The sequence below is a fragment of the Nelumbo lutea genome, chromosome 1 (assembly GCF_056320005.1).
Source record: "Nelumbo lutea isolate HS-2025 chromosome 1, American lotus-T2T, whole genome shotgun sequence".
NCBI classification, from domain to species: Eukaryota; Viridiplantae; Streptophyta; class Magnoliopsida; order Proteales; family Nelumbonaceae; genus Nelumbo; species Nelumbo lutea.
In genome coordinates, this window is record NC_142684.1 from 57,623,221 (window position 1) to 57,639,649 (window position 16,429).

At 39.4% G+C, this 16,429-nt stretch overlaps 1 protein-coding gene across 2 annotated transcripts in view; it reads left to right on the forward strand.

The window, feature by feature from the left end:
* The window catches only part of LOC148874694 (GPI transamidase component PIG-S-like protein), a 63,308-nt gene that overhangs the window by 43,030 nt on the left and 3,849 nt on the right, over positions 1-16,429 (forward strand). For both annotated transcript variants that reach the window (XR_016105647.1, XM_088966353.1), the window contains exons 8-12: positions 109-239; positions 2,309-2,390; positions 2,487-2,534; positions 12,955-13,027; positions 13,226-13,329. Coding sequence is in view for 1 of the 2 variants with exons in the window: in XM_088966353.1 (XP_088822479.1) it covers positions 109-239; positions 2,309-2,390; positions 2,487-2,534; positions 12,955-13,027; positions 13,226-13,329 (438 nt within the window). In the remaining variant the exon portion in view is untranslated. The remainder of the gene's footprint in view (positions 1-108; positions 240-2,308; positions 2,391-2,486; positions 2,535-12,954; positions 13,028-13,225; positions 13,330-16,429) is intronic.

Genomic DNA, 16,429 nt, shown 5'->3' on the forward strand with positions numbered 1-16,429 from the left:
ATATCTTAGTTATTTCTGAACATGAAATGACAAAACCTCATGTGCCACTATTATAGATGACTTCTAGTTAATATCCTCAAAAGTTGATGCATGCATCTTCTGAAACAGGATCTTGAGAAGGTCTTTGAAGTTTTCATTGGACAACTTCGGCAACTTTTCGGTCTTAATTCAGACAACCTTAAAGTTGCTGGGTCAGGCATCTCCAACCTTTTAGCTAGTCAAAGTGGCTTTACAGAATGGTGAGGTGAAAAAGCCATTTTTTGCATTTTTTTAGTAAAAATATTTAGCATTACCTGATTATCTCACATGCTTCCAGATTCCAATAGAATTTAGTATTTTCTCATTTCATCTTTTTGATGAATGAAAATAATTTATTAATCCAGAAATTAAGGCAATACAGGAAACCCATGAAGAGGCATGAGCTGTTACCTCTTCTAACAAAGTATTACATCAATTAAGAACCGGATAAGCAGAAATGAACAGAACTAAAATTATATAGCAGCCCAAAACAAATGATCCCTTGAAACCCCTTGCTTAGCTAGTCCATCCGCTAAGGAATTTGCTGATCTTTCCACCCAAAGAGAGGTAATTGTCATATTTCTTGTGAGCCAATTGACTTTCCTCAATAAATCTCTATATCGCCACATAGCTGAAGCTGGCTCTGTCAGCCATCCCACAACAATTTTAGAGTCTCCTTCAACTATCAAGTGTTGAACTCCTAACTGTTCAGCAATCTCATTACAATAATTAAGAAATTGAATGCCAAAATGTCTTTATATCTATATTCCATGCCCATGTGTACATTTTGGGGGTTGCTCTCTGATACTCCATGTCTGTACTGACACCAGAGATTTGTGTGTATCCACAAATAATAGGTTACACACACAAGGTTCAAAATTTCTCAACATAACAGCCTGTATCAGCCAATACGTATCGTTCCAATAAAGGCCCGATACACAGAACGTATAGACATGGTTCAAAGTATTGATACGATACGCCCCATATCGGGCGTATCATATCGTATCTTTTACAAACAATACGGTCTGAAACGCCTGTTTCCAGGTGTTTCGGACCCCCATTTTTTTTAATAATAAAAACAGCCTATAATCTTTCCAAAAAACCGAAGTTTGAAAAAAAAATCTAAAAAAAAAGTTTTTCGGCTGTTTCTAAGTACCAATACGATACGGTCGAAACTCGCATTGTATCGATACTTTGAACCTTGCGTATAGAAAGTAGTCATTCTGTTTCTTTTCATTTGTATCGGGCCAATCTACCTCTCTCATTAATCTTCCTTTTTATTGCTAATCCTTCTAATTAATTACTTTCCCTCTCTCTCATTAATGTTTCTTTTATTGCTGGTCCTTTCATTAATTACTTCCTCTTGGCATGCCATTCTAATACTTAATGCACATAATTTTGGGTGTAAAAACTAAAGTAGGCTGTAAGAAGGTTTGAACCCTAGTCACTAGTTTGTAATGACCATGAGTCCACCACTATGCCAAATCTATTTTGCTGTTTAAATTTTATACATTTTGATCCTTAAATAAACTTTTTCTTTTTAGTGGATGTTTATAGGGGTGATTATGGGTTGGGTCAGGTGTAAGTCTTTTCTATATAAAATATTACATATATAATATTTTATATTAAATGGTATATAATATGCATATAAATTTTTTTGATACATTATATAATATAAAATATTATATAATATATATTATACGTGTCATAGTATAATATATAAATATTATAATATTTATATATAAATTACAGATATTTAAATATATAGGTTGGGCTAAGCCTGAACACAAAACCCAAGGCCCAAACCTAGAATTTCCAAATGATCATCACCCCTAGATGCTTGTCAATAAATGCTAAAATTGATTATTACAATTTATGTGTTAACAAATTTTAAGAAAAATTATATTGATTTTCTGAAAATCAAGGCATATATGTACACATTTTAGTTTAATTTTGTCATTTTCAACAGTTACCGATTGCATCCCAATCTCTAACACTTAATATAAACCATTAAAGTAAGGTTTTTATGTGTAAATAACTTATTTATGGTCATATATACCTTGTGCTTGTTATTAATATATTTTTTAGGATTTATTTGAGTTTCATAGCATATCCATGAGTATCTTGGTTTTTCGTCTAATACACTTTGCATTTCCGATACTTTGAACCTTGGTTACAGATTGAATTTCTTTTTATTTTACCATAATTCTGTAGTAATTCCATCTACAAGTTGGTAGTTTGGCAGATACAACATGAGATTTCTATATTTTTAATGCTTTATCCTTTGTAGGGAATTGGATGTGTTGTCACGGCATCACACATGTTTTAATCTTCTTTCATGTGCAACAACCCTTGGTTCTCTTTCTAGATTGGTATGCTCTTCAAAGCTGGTCTACTTTGCAGAAATCAAAATCTTATTTTCCCATTTCGTTAATTGGTCAACTGTTATGATGAAATCTTTGGAATAGGTCCAATCACTTCCAAGAATGATTATCATGGATGAAATAGGAAAACAGGTCAGTTCTTGTGATCAAGATTTCTTGAATTTATGATCTTAATAGATTATATATAATTGCTAAATATTGCTTCAGTAATAATTTCTTTAATGATGGCTTCTTTTGAACTATGGGCTCTGGTTGACTAGTCCCTTAAAAATGCAAGGTCATGTAAAAACTTGTTTATACCAGTCTGTTCTGAGAATGCCAAAGATAAATTATTGGTTAAAATTGGGATTTCCACCTTTTGATGTTCCATAAAGCAAAATAGTTAATGGTATCAAATGAGTGTTTACAATTCATTCTAGAGACTTTCTATGTATACAGTTTATCATTTACTGTAAAGGAAAAGTGACAAATTGCTAGTCTGATTTTTTTTTTTCTGAAAGAAGGTAAATTATGATTGTATTAATATATGGTTCTGTGTACAAAGAGAATCTGTACAAAATGAAGAACCTCAAAAAAAGGCCATCCTCAAAAAAGTATGATCAAATATACTATCTCTAAAATCATTATGTATAGACATCCAACTTCTCAAAACCTCTATTGCCAAGTTAATGACCTTAGCTTCAGTAGTAAATTTTTCCTCAAAAATCTTGTTCCTTTCTGACCACACAGCCCACATAACTGCCGGAGGGATGGAAGCAACTTTCCTTTCTTCGACAGCCCCTGAATATGCCACTCCTCTAGCAGAGCTCTAACTGAGGCTGGCATGCACCAGCTTAGATTCAGGGATTTGCAGAAGTGTGACCATACTGCAGAACTAAGCTTGCAATTAAGGAAGAGATGCCCAGAGGATTCCATTTGCATATTGCAAAAACAAAACCTCCAATATTCAGCAGCATTTCTTTGGACAGACACCACTCCAGCGTTGCCACCCAATCAAAAAACTTGATTTTTGGAGGAGCCAAGTTCCCCCAAGTGGCCTTGTTGGGAAAGGAGACTTCAGGCCTTCCCACCAGAAAATTGTAGAAGTATTTGACTATGAATTCTCCAGATTTTGACCATTTCCAGACTGTTGAATCTTGCTCCTAAAAACTTAGCTGTTGGTCTTGTAACAGATTAAGAAAATCTGCCATCTGGTGAATTTCCCAGTCGTTGAAACTTTCCTAAAGAGAGGAACCCAACATAGCCTGCCTTCTTGGAGACAGAGAATCGGCCACTAAGGCTTCCTTATCTACAGCCACATTGTACAGGGCCGAGAACAGCTCTTTTAGGGTGTTGCCACCAGCCCATTGGTCTAACCAGAACCTGGTTTTTCTTCCATATCCCATTTTAAATTTAACACCACAGCTGAACTGCCTGTAAGCCTTACAAATTCCTTTCCACACCCCACAACCATAGGTGCCAGAGGGAATACCAGCATCCCATCCATTATTCCTTAAGCCATATTTCTCCTTAATCACCTTCCTCCAGAGTTAGTTTGGTTCTGATGAAAATCTCCACAGCCAACTTCCCAATAGGACAAGGTGATAGGCCCCCAATTAACTTTACGTATGCCAGGAAGGGGAAAGGTCAGCTTTCGGCTAAAGGGGGAAATAATTGAACATGGGGGCAATTATGGCTGGAGGGAATAAGGAGAGTCTTGAGGCATTTATAGCTATGTCAGTTAGGAATAAGAAGAGTGTGGGCATTTATAACTTGGCCAGCTGGGCGTTTATTGAGGGAGTCAGTTATGCTGTAAGAAGAGTATAAGAAGGGGCTTTGGGGGATGGGGGAGGGAGGCTTTTGTTGAGTGAAGAATACTGTGAGTGATTGGGGGAGCCGGTGGTCTCTCGAAGAACCGACCAACTGTTAATGTTCTTCTTTTCTTTTGAATGAATACCAGTTCCTTTGTTGATGTTCTAGTTGTGTGAGTTCTGCTGTGAGTCTAAGAATTGTGTCAATTTTCTGGGACATAACAGTGGCATCAGAGCCCATCTTTCCTCGGCCATGGTGACAGCTAAGGAAGTGGCATCGCAGGTGGAGGGTTTCGAAGACCGCTTGACTTCTCTGCATTCTGAATTTCGTGTGGAGATGGATGGCTTACATAATGAGATTCAGCGACTCGATCCAGAAAAGGTAGCAGCTGGACTATTGAAGATCTCGTCTCTGGAAGGAGGCATTCAAGATCTAGTAGGACGTCTTGATCTGTTGCTTCAGCAACAAACCTTTTCAGCTCCTTTGTCTACAACTGACATTGCTTCTCCTTTAGTCGCATCAAGTCATGCGGCTGACAAAGGGAAGAGTGCAGCTTTCTCGACATCTTCTTCAATGTCGGTGTCGGAACATACTTCTGACATTGCTCCTCCTTTAGTCGCATCAAGTTGTGCGGCTGACAAAGGGAAGAGTGCAGCTTTCCCGACATCTTCAATGTCGGTGTTGGAACATACTTTTGATTCACTTCCTCGGAAGTTGGAGTTACCTATTTTGATGGGGAAAATCCAAACGGATGGCTTTTTCGCGCAGAGCACTATTTTTAGATTAATGGCTTGCTTCCGGTGGAGTGTCTGCGTGCGGCCGTGGTCTGTTTAGAGGGTGATGCATTGGCATGGTGTTACTGGGAAGATGGTCGACGACCTTTTCGTAGTTGGGCAGAATTCAAGGAGCTCCTCCTTGAACGTTTTCGTTCGACTCAGGAGGGAAATTTGCAGGAGCAGCTTCTATCATTACATCAATCCACTACTGTTAAGGAATATCGTCGCCAATTCGAGGTGCTCTCCACTCCCTTAAGTGACCTACCGGAATCAATCCTTGAAGCAGCCTTTGTTAATGGGTTGCGCCTAGATATCCAGGCCAAACTCCGACAGATGGAACCCATTGGGTTGATCAGGAAAATGGCCACAACCCAGAAATTTGAGGAGAAGAATCAGGCCTTATGGGCTTATCAATCAGTTTTTCCTCGTGGGCCCACAACGTCCCCCTCTGGAACTCACTTTAACTCATGGGTTTCGCAAGTGACTACTTCTGCTGTCACCCGACCTGCACGTGCTGCGATTCCTCCTTCTTCATCAGTCCCTATTATTAAGGCGCCACCTACTGCTTTCAAAAAGATGATTGATAAAGAGATGCAACAGAAATGTGCGAAGGGTCTATGCTTCCGTTGCGACGAGAAATAGAATCCGGGACATCGTTGTGCTCAGAAATCACTTCAGGTTTTATGGGTTCAAGATGATGTGGAGGAAATTCCTTTTGATGCATCTAATTTGGACAACACTTCCGGGGACCCTGAAATTGCTCCGGCTCCAGAATTAGCCGTGCTTTGTGTTTCATCTCTTGTTGGATTGTGTGCGGCCAATTCCCTTAAGGTACGTGGACGCATTTTGTCACGTGAGGTGGTCATATTAGTGGAAGAATTGAAATTACCTCGCACTCCTACACACGAGTTTGGAGTTCAGATGGGGAATGGCGATGAGGTGAGAACTTCTGGAGTCTGCCGTCAGGTTTGCCTCAACTTACCCGAATTGGATGTCATTGCTGATTTCTTTCCTTTAAAGTTGGGCTCTACGGATGTCATTCTTGGTTTTCCTTGGTTAGCATCCCTCGGGGACTCAGTGATGAATTGGGGCAACATGTCTATGAAGCTCAATTTGGGAGGTGTCCGTGGGAAATTGCAGGGTGACCCTTATCTTTGTTCTTCTCAGGTATCTTTGCATGCTATGATGCGTAACTTACAACATGAGGGACAAGGGGTTTTGTTAGAACTAAAACAATTGCAGGTAGTGGATTCTTCGTTGAACTCTATCTTGCCTACATCCCCGCCAATTTCTGCTTTACTAGATGAGTTCAAAGATGTTTTTGATATGCCTACGGGATTACCCCCTACACAGGCTATGGAGCATGCTATTGTCTTGTAGGAGGGCACTTCCCCTATCTCTGTTCGTCCTTACAGATACCCTCAGTTTCAGAAAAATGAAATTGAACGCCTTGTCTCTGAGATGCTGGTTGTGGGTATTATTCAACCAAGTACAAGCCCCTACTCGAGCCCGGTCCTTTTAGTCAAGAAAAAGGACGGAAGTTGGCGTTTTTGTGTGGATTACAGAGCCCTTAACCATGCTACAGTTCCGGATAAATTCCCCATTCCGGTTATCGAAGAACTTCTCGATGAGCTTCATGGTGCTTCTATTTTCAGCAAAATTGATCTTAAATCAGGCTACCATCAGATTCGGGTCCATAGTGAGGATATTCCCAAGACTGCATTTCGCACCCACGAGGGCCATTACGAATTCCTTGTCATGCCCTTCGGTCTCACCAATGCGCCCTCGACTTTCCAGTCATTAACGAATATTGTCTTCCATGATTTCCTCCGTCACTTTATGTTGGTATTTTTTTATGATATTCTGGTTTACAGTGCTTCCGAAGCTGCCCATTTGGATCATCTTCGACAGTTCTTTTCTATGTTGCGCGCCCACCGTCTCTTTGCCAACTCAAAGAAATGTATCTTTGCTCAGCCTAGCATTGAATATCTGGGTCATATTATTAGTACGGTTGGTGTTTCTACCGATCCTTCTAAAATCCAGGCCATGGTTGATTGGCCTCAACCATCTTCACTTAAAGCTCTTCGCGGTTTTCTGGGGTGTACAGACTATTATCGCCGTTTTTTGCGTAACTACAGTAAAATAGCATGGCCATTGACGCAACAGCTTAAAAAGGACACTGAGAATGCATTTCAGGAGTTGAAACTGGCTATGATGATCGTACTTGTGTTGGCCCTTCCGGATTTTTCCCAACCCTTCTTGATCGAGACAGATGCATCCGGTGTAGGTCTTAGTGCAGTATTAATGCAGAATAGTCGACCTATAGCTTTTTACAGCCACAAGCTTAGCCTGTCTACACAGTCAAAATCTGTCTACGAGCGAGAATTAATGGCTATTGTCTTTGCCATTAAAAAATGGCGCCCCTATCTTCTTGGAAGACGCTTTATTGTTCGTACCGACCAGCGTAGTCTTAAGTATTTGTTGGAGCAGCGGGTTGTCGAAGGTGAGCATCATAAGTGTCTCCTTAAGCTTATGAAATTATGATTTTGAGATTCAGTACAAACCAGGTACCGATAATACCGTGGCTGATGCTCTCTCCAAAGTTCCTGCTGAAATGCACTTAAATTCTCTTACAGTCCCTATTTTTCTTGATTTTGATGACCTTAAGGAGCAAGTTGATGTTGATCCTTTTCTGGCCAACATTAAGCATGCCATACAGCATGATCTGGCTGCCTATCCCGCCTACTCTTTAGTTGGAGATCACCTTCGTTATCATGGTAAATTGGTTATGCCGACTTCTTCCCCATTTATTCCCCTCTTACTTAAAGAGTTTCATTCTGGAGTTGTGGGGGGTCACGCTGGTATCCGCCTTACATATTGGCGAATAGCAGCTGAATTTTACTGGCGGGGGATAAAGCGTTCTGTCCAGGAGTTTGTGCAGGCTTGTGATGTGTGTCAACGCAGTAAATATGAAGCCATGTCCCCTGTTGGCCTTTTACAACCTTTACCTGTTCCTGAATAGATCTGGGAGGATATTGCTATGGACTTTATTGAGTCTCTTCCTAAGTCGAAGGGATTTGATACAATTATGGTGGTGGTTGATCGTCTCTCCAAGTATGCCCATTTTATCCCTCTCAGTCATCCTTTCTCAGCTCTCACGGTTGCTCAGGCCTTCTTGCACAACATAGTCCATTTGCATGGCATTCCCTGATCAATTGTGTCAGATCGTGATAAAGTCTTTATGAGTTTCTTTTGGCGTGAGCTTTTTACCCTACAAGGTTTAGAATTGCGTCGTAGTTCAGCTTACCATCCTCAGACGGATGGACAGTCGGAGGTGGTTAATCGTTGTTTAGAGACTTATTTGTGACGCTTTGCGGCTGATTCCCCCTCCCGCTGGTCTTCTTGGATATCATGGGCAGAATACAGCTATAATACCTCTTTTCACACAGCTTTTGGCATGACACCTTTCAAGGTGGTTTATGGGCGCGATCCTCCTCCATTAATCCGCTATGAGATTGGCTCTACGGGTAATGCTGATGTTGAAGTCGTTCTCCTTCAGTGAGACGCTATACTTAGGGAGCTGCATGCTCATCTACACCATGCACAACAAAAGATGAGACTCGACTGATGTGAACCGACGTGATGTGAATTTTGATGTTGGGGATTTGGTGTATGTGCGAGTGTGACCTTATAGCCAGCAGTCTCTAGCTCGCCGTGTCAATGAAAAGCTTGCCCCTCGTTTTTATGGACCATTTGCTATTGAGGAAAGAATTGGCGTTGTCGCTTATAAACTTCAACTTCCTCCAGATGCAAGGATTCACCCAGTTTTTCATGTCTCGCAACTCAAGAAGGCGATCGGCAATCATATCTCTTCTCCTGTGATTCCTTCCACTCTATTAGCTGATATGGAAATGCTTGTGGAACCTGCTGCCGCTTGAGGGGTGCGTTCATCCACTATGCCTAGAGTTCGGAAGTGCTTATCCATTGGCAGGACCTGCCTGATTTTGAAGATTCGTGGGAGCCTTTTGACTTACTTTGAGACCAATTTCCTCATTTTAACCTTGAGGACAAGGTTAGACTTTGGGCGGCGGGTAATGATAGGCCCCCACCAATTAACTTTACGTATGCCAGGAAGGGGAAAGGTCAGCTTTCGGCTAAAGGGGGAAATAATTGAACATGGGGGCAATTATGGCTGGAGGGAATAAGGAGAGTCTTGAGGCATTTATAGCTATGTCAGTTAGGAATAAGAAGAGTGTGGGCATTTATAACTTGGCCAGCTGGGCGTTTATTGAGGGAGTCAGTTATGCTGTAAGAAGAGTATAAGAAGGGGCTTTGGGGGATGGGGGAGGGAGGCTTTTGTTGAGTGAAGAATACTGTGAGTGATTGGGGGAGCCGGCGGTCTCTCGAAGAACCGACCAACTGTTAATGTTCTTCTTTTCTTCTGAATGAATACCAGTTCCTTTGTTGATGTTCTAGTTGTGTGAGTTCTGCTGAGTCTGAGAATTGTGTGTCAAGTTTCCGGGACATAACACAAGGTTGAAAAGCTTAAGGTTTCTTATTCCAAGCCCGCCTTGTGACTGGGGTTTGCAGATTTGCTCCCAGCTCACTAAGTGATACTTGTGAGAATCTTTCCAGCCTTTCCAAAGAAAAATTCTCATCTTTTTTTTTCCATTTCCTTTGCTACCTTTGAGGGAATGGGGAATAGGCTCATAAAGTAGGTTGGAAGGCTGGCTAACACACTTTTGATGAGTGACCTTACCACCTTTAGAGAGATACCTTGCCTTCCAAAAAGCCAATTTTTGGTCCATCCTTTCTAAGACTGCAGTCCAAATTGCTTTGGAGATACATTTGGCTCCAAGGGGTGGACCTAAATAAGTTTTAGGCAGACTACCCACTTTACATCCCAATATATCAGCCAAATTTTGAATGTTAGGCACCTCTCCCACAGCTAATAGTTCACTCTTAGCTAGGTTCACCTTCAGTCTGAAATTATCTCAAACCAAAATAGTAAATACTTCAGATTAAAGATTTTGTTCTCTGAAGTACTGCAGAAAAGGAGAGTGTCATCTGCATATTGTAGGATGGGGATTTTTGTTCCATTAGGACTTGCTTCAAAACCCTCTAGAAGATTCAGTTCTGAGGCTCTGTCTACCAACTTGCTAAGACCTTCCATCACTAAGAGGAAGAGCAACGGAGATAGAGGGTCTTCTTGTCTCAGCCCTCTTGAGCTTTTGAAATTTCCTCTTGCTGACCCATTTAGCAAGATTGAGAACCTTGGAGTAGAAACAGACTTTTATCCAATTTCTCCACTTTGGTCCGAAGTGCATTCTTTCCATCATATAGTCTAAAAAAACCCAGTTTACATGATCATAGGCTTTTTCTAAGTCTAATTTGCAAACCAGACCTGCTTTTCCACTTCTCTTCCTTGAGTCAATTAACTCATTGGCTATAAGAACTCCATCATGGTTTTGTTTGTTGTAGACAAAGGCACCTTGGAAGCTAGAAACCAAAGAGTCCATTACTCCTCTTAGGGTCTGTTCGTTTCCTCTTAACTCTTATCTCTTAAGAGGAATCTTTTAACTTTAAGAGAAAATTGGTTGTTCGTTTCTTCTTATCTCTTATCTTGTCTTGAAGTGCAATCATACAACCTTCTGCTTTCCAATGATACCCCCAGAAAGACAAACAAAAACTCTCATATATGGGGTCAAAATGGATATTTGATAGTTTTCAGAATTCAGAATTCAGAATTCAGAATTCAAAACAACATTCTCTGCATTCAGAGTTCAAAGGAAAGAAAATTTCACCAATACCAATATACCTCTTAATGTAATTATTACACTTTCAGATGTCAGACTTCATAGCAAATGAACAGGCCCTTAGTCTAGTCGCCAGAATTTTGCTAGTCTGATTGTTAAATGACTTTTTCTCAAATTGAGAATGCTCCTTCACTCGATCAAATAAGGCCCGTCTGATGCCTTAAACCCTCCCTGCCTTTGCTTTTCCGTTTTTGTGTTTTAATGAGAAAAGCAAAAATGTTTTATTTCATGGTCTACATATCTATAAAGCCATTGTAAACCCAGGTAAGGATCATAATGGCTAATTTTAGAGAGTTAATGTGTGTGAACCATATCCATGTTGGGCATGTGTAGGCACTAATATCAATATGATACATGAAAGGATTCTTCTCTTTGGTACATCTGCAATGTTTGACTAAAGGAACACAAAATCTTAGGGTAAAATGTGGGCATAAATGATGGGGTTGTAATATTTGATAAATTTTTAATACTCACTTTTTCTCAATGATGAATTTGTAATACTGACTTCTGTTTTTTTTCAAAATGAGAATGCTCCCCCAATCAATCATAAAATTCATCTGTTGATGCCTTGAACACTTCCTGCTTCGGTCTTTTTTGAATGAGAAATGCCAGATGTCTTATTTCTTGATCTCGACCTACATGTTTGTAAGGCAATTGTAATCCTAAATGATGATCATGGAGATCAATTTTAGAGATTAGATAAATCTTTAAAGTGGAAGAGTATTCTTTTATTTATTTATTTATTTTATCCATAAATTTTCTTTTACTTTCACTGATAAAAAAAAGTTTTCTTTTTCATTGCTGGCTTTGTAGCTATGTCGCATAAAAAGGTCATTACCCAATATTGGTCCCAGCTATCCAGAGTCTTGGGAGGAGTAGACTGGATATAATCCTCACCTTTGAAGATATGTTACATGGACACAAAAATGGGAACCATGTCCATGTTGGACACATGTAGACACCGTTATCAACATGACACTTGAAGAGATTATTCTCTGTCACATCTGTAGCATGTCACCAAAGAGCCTCGAAAACTTTGTAATACTTGATAATCCAATATGATCAATCTTTGTTTGCTTAATGGCGTTTACACTAATTTATGCATCTACATTTGATTTTAGCCCTTCTAGCCCCTTAAACTTTTAATAGATGACTTTTCCCAACATGTTCTGTAGGGGTCTTCTATGTACATGGAGAAACCATCTCAATCTACTTTCTCTCATTTTATTACCTATTGGAGCTCCTCCTAGGTTCCTTTGTATTTCTTCATTTCTACTCTGTCCTTTCTAATTTTACCACTCATCCATATAAGCATTCACATTTCTGCCACACTCATCTTTTGGACATACTGTTTCTTAACTGCCCAAAACTCTACTCCATGCAACATAATTGGCCTTACAACTGTTTATTGAATTTTCCATTTAATCGAAGTGGTATTCACCTATCAAATAAGACTCCAGATGCACCCCCTCCTTTTTTCTCATCCTGCTCTAATTCTATGGGTGACATCCTCCTCAATCTCTCCTTTGTTATGACTTATTGAACCAAGGTAACAAGAGACCATCACATTGGACTTACTAGATGGTAATTCTCATAATTACTATTTATAGTAAAATCACAATTTACTATTTCAGTAATTTCTGGTGTCTTTATATTTAGTTTTAGTAGGTGTATTGAGGTGTTATTGGAGTTCTTTAGGAGTTGGTGTCCATATGGGTTACCTACGGATTTGTCTTAGTTTTAAAGCAACTAAAAGTTAAGTTGGGTCAGTTTCTTGGTCCAAAGGAACATGTGTGTTCATATGTTGAGTCCATAGATAAAATCATTGTAATTGCAATTAAAGAGAGTTGATTTGATGAAGGTGAATTCTGGTTGTTGGCATGTTTCGAGTCCCCCCCGCGTACCCCCGCCCCGTTTTACCTATATGAATAGGTCTGCCCAAACAGAAAACATGACCTTGAATCTTTTAAGGTGCACAGATTTCTTATCTTGTGTTTTTTTTTTTTCCAGTGAGGTAATGATGACAAAGATACTCAGTAGTAGTCTGGTTATGATTTTAATTTCTTCTATTTGACATAATTATTTTCTGAAATTGTAAGTTTTATTTTTGCAGAAACATTAATAATATAAATAGAAATACTTTGATTTTGTTGAAATCTGCTTGGGTAGGTAAAGTTCTCTCTCAAAGCTGCAAGTTTGGCTCAAGAGAATGCCTCTCTCGGGATCTATGATGCTTCAGCTGGTACTTTCTGATAACCCATTCTAAACCATGAACTAGTTCTTAAGTTTTTTTTTTTTGATAAATAATAGTTCTAAAGTTTTTTTTTTTTTTGATAAATAATAGTTCTAAAGTTATTTAGTGGTTCCGTGTTCTACATTTCCCTTAGTAAGGTTGGGGAAAGAGAGAGAATCTTATGATATGTGTTCTTCCTCTCTTCAGTTTCATCAAGGCAAGCGAGGGTTCTAGCAGAGGATGCATTCTTTCATCCATCCATTATGTCTGTTAGCTATTACTCTTTTGAGCATTGCTTTGCCATATACACGGTTAGTTACTACAGCCACATCTTGAACTGACATAAGTATTCCTCTTTTCAGAGCAAGTAAATATCTAGCTAGTTTCTAGTTGGATAGGTAGCATGCATATTGAGCTATCTGACAAATGCATCTATGCAAATGCTGCACAGTAAAGGGGTGGAACCACCACTTGAGGATCCAACCACCCAATATACTTTGCTGGTAATCCGGCTGTATAAATTTTAGTCTTGTGTTCCTTGGGGTTTCAAACAAGTCTCAAAAATGTCACATTTAATTAGGGCATCTTGTAAAATGATATACCATGTCCAGTTTCTTTGAGCATTATCTATGTGTGTTGCAATATATACATTAAATTGAAGATTAAATCAAGTGATTGTACAGGCACATGTTGCATTAGTGGAGGTCCAGATATATAATAACACCTTTACATGACAGTTTGAGCAGGTCGAACTAGGAAAATTTTATATTGGTTTATGATTTTTTATTATTCTTTAAAGGCCACGTATATGTAAAAGTTGGAAGGATGTATTCTCATCATTATCCAAACCTTTGTCCCAACTATATGAGGCTGGCTACATAATCCTATTCAACTAATCTGTTCTATTCAGTGCCATATCCATTGGTAAAATGGGCCCTTAAATAATTACTCAATACTTCCACCAATGCCAATGTCCTTTTTGGCTTTTTCCCCTAGCACTTCTAACCCTTTAGCTAGTAATGGATTACTTCTTACTAGTGCTGTAGATGGTCTTGCTCTGAGTCTGGATAGGTTGGAGACAAAATCAAGCACAGGAGCGAACATATTAGTCTTTCCATACAAATTAGGTGTGGATCCAACATGGGCCACATGTGTACATAACATTGGCATGTTCACTCATGTAGGATTCGAAGTATTGATATAACCAATACACACGACAGGTGTATCAGGTGTTTCAATACCTAATAACTTTTTTTAGTTTTTTTTCAAGATTGCTTTAAGGGTTGATTTTAGGTTTGTCTACCCCCCCCCCCCCCCCTAAAACTATTGAAGTACAACACATCCCTTATTTGGGGTTTCAAGGGCCTGCCAATGCGATACAATACACTTGATACTGGGCGTATCATGTCAACATTTTGAAGCTTGCACTCATGATAGGTTGCCCAGCCCAGTGTGCTTGATTTTGTCTCCGGCCCATCCAGTCCCCTTCTCTACCTATGCTGAAACCATCTTGATCTACTTTCTAAGAGATGATCATGGGTCAGGTCCAGGCTTGGTTTTTACAGGGTAGTACAGCATATAGGGCTGCCCAGGCCCAGCCCAGCCTACCTGATAATATGTCTGGACCGGGCTGGACCAAGCATCTGGGTTTTCCCATGGAAATTAATAAAATTACATTTTTAAAAATCGAAATTATAATTTGAAACAAGTCAACTTTGACAAAACTAAATATAAACAAAACAAATTACAAAGTAGAGAACTAATTCTTAACTGAATTTATTCAAACCACAATGAATTACAGCAATTGTAGAATCAAATGTAGGATTCAAACAAAAATCGGAAGATTTTTTTAGAAAAGAACTCAGGCATAAGATTTGAATAGATATCCTTGGGGTTAATGATTCAAATAGTGAATCTTATTGTAAATTGTAAAATTTTAACATTGGTTGGGCTCGAGTTTTAGGGCTGCAGGCTGGGCCTGACCTAAACCTGGGTTGAAGTCTCAAGTAGCTTGAGCCCAACCCAACCCTACCTGAGCCCACCCGAACAAACACATGCATATGTGTATTATTTTTATACAAAAATATATTTTTTCTAATTATGCGTACATGTGTATATGTATAAAATATGTATATATACATTTGTAAGTCAAATGTGTATATATTTTCAATCAATTCAACTCTTAAATTGGGCCATAAAGCCCAATAAAAGATGGCTATATAAAAATATATACAAATTCTTTCAAGCCCAACCAACCTGCCCAAGCCCTACCAAACCAACTCGGCTCAACCCTAGTTGTGTTAGGTTGGGCCTGGATTGATAAACTTGGGCTTAACCATGGGTTAGGCCAGGCCCGAACCTAAGGTTTACACCTTTAGGGTTGGGCCTAGGTTGACCTTCAACCTGACCCAACCCACCAGAGTTGCACCCCGAGGCCCAACCCGCATTGTGTGCCAGCCCGTGGCAAGCCAGGTCTAGAAGAAAAATATATAATTGGGCCTAGAAATTTCCAAGAGAGGCCAGACCTAGCAATGTGGCCACATGCAGAAATAACCAACCCTACTACTTTCCCACATTTTATCATCTATTGGAGTTGCTCCTAGTTTCCTTATTCATTTCTAATCCTATCCTTCCTAGTTTCCCTGTTCATCAATCTCAACATTTGCATTTCTACCACATTCAATTTTTAGTCTTGTCGTTTCTTGATTGCCGAACACATTGCTCATTATAATATTGCTGGCCTTAGACTGTTTTATAGAATTCTCCTATCATGTAAGATTCCAGATACACCACTCAATTTTGCCATCTTGTTCAATCTCTTCTTTATTATTATTATTTTTTTGATCAATAACACTTTCATTAATTCATCAGTAGAAAATTTACAAGTGGAAGACAAACACACTTATCTTCCAAGAGTCACAAAGAACTTCAAGAAATGAAAAAAGGAAAAACAAAGATACAAATACACTAACGTTACAGCTTAGCCCAAAACAAAGAATCCCTTTTTGCCCCTTGTTTTGCTAAACCGTCAGCTAGGGAATTAGCTGATCTTCTAATCCAACATGTCTTAACTTCCATCTCCCGCACCAGCCATTTGAATTTCCTTTTCTCATTATTATACTTCCATAAATCATTTTGATCTTTAGTCAGCCACCCTATCATCACCTCTGAATCCCCTTCAATTATAAGTTTCTTGATGTTCAATTCCTTGGCTTTTCGGGCTCCTTTCATAACTGCACATATCTCAGCTCTAAGGGAGTCACCCACTCCAATTGGGCCTGAGAACATAGCAGAGATGACCCCATTTCCATCTCTAAAAACACCCTTGATCCCCGATTGTCCCGGGTTTCCCCTACTGCATCCATCAAAATTTAATTTCAAGAATCCACTAGGTGGGGGGGGGGGGTCCAA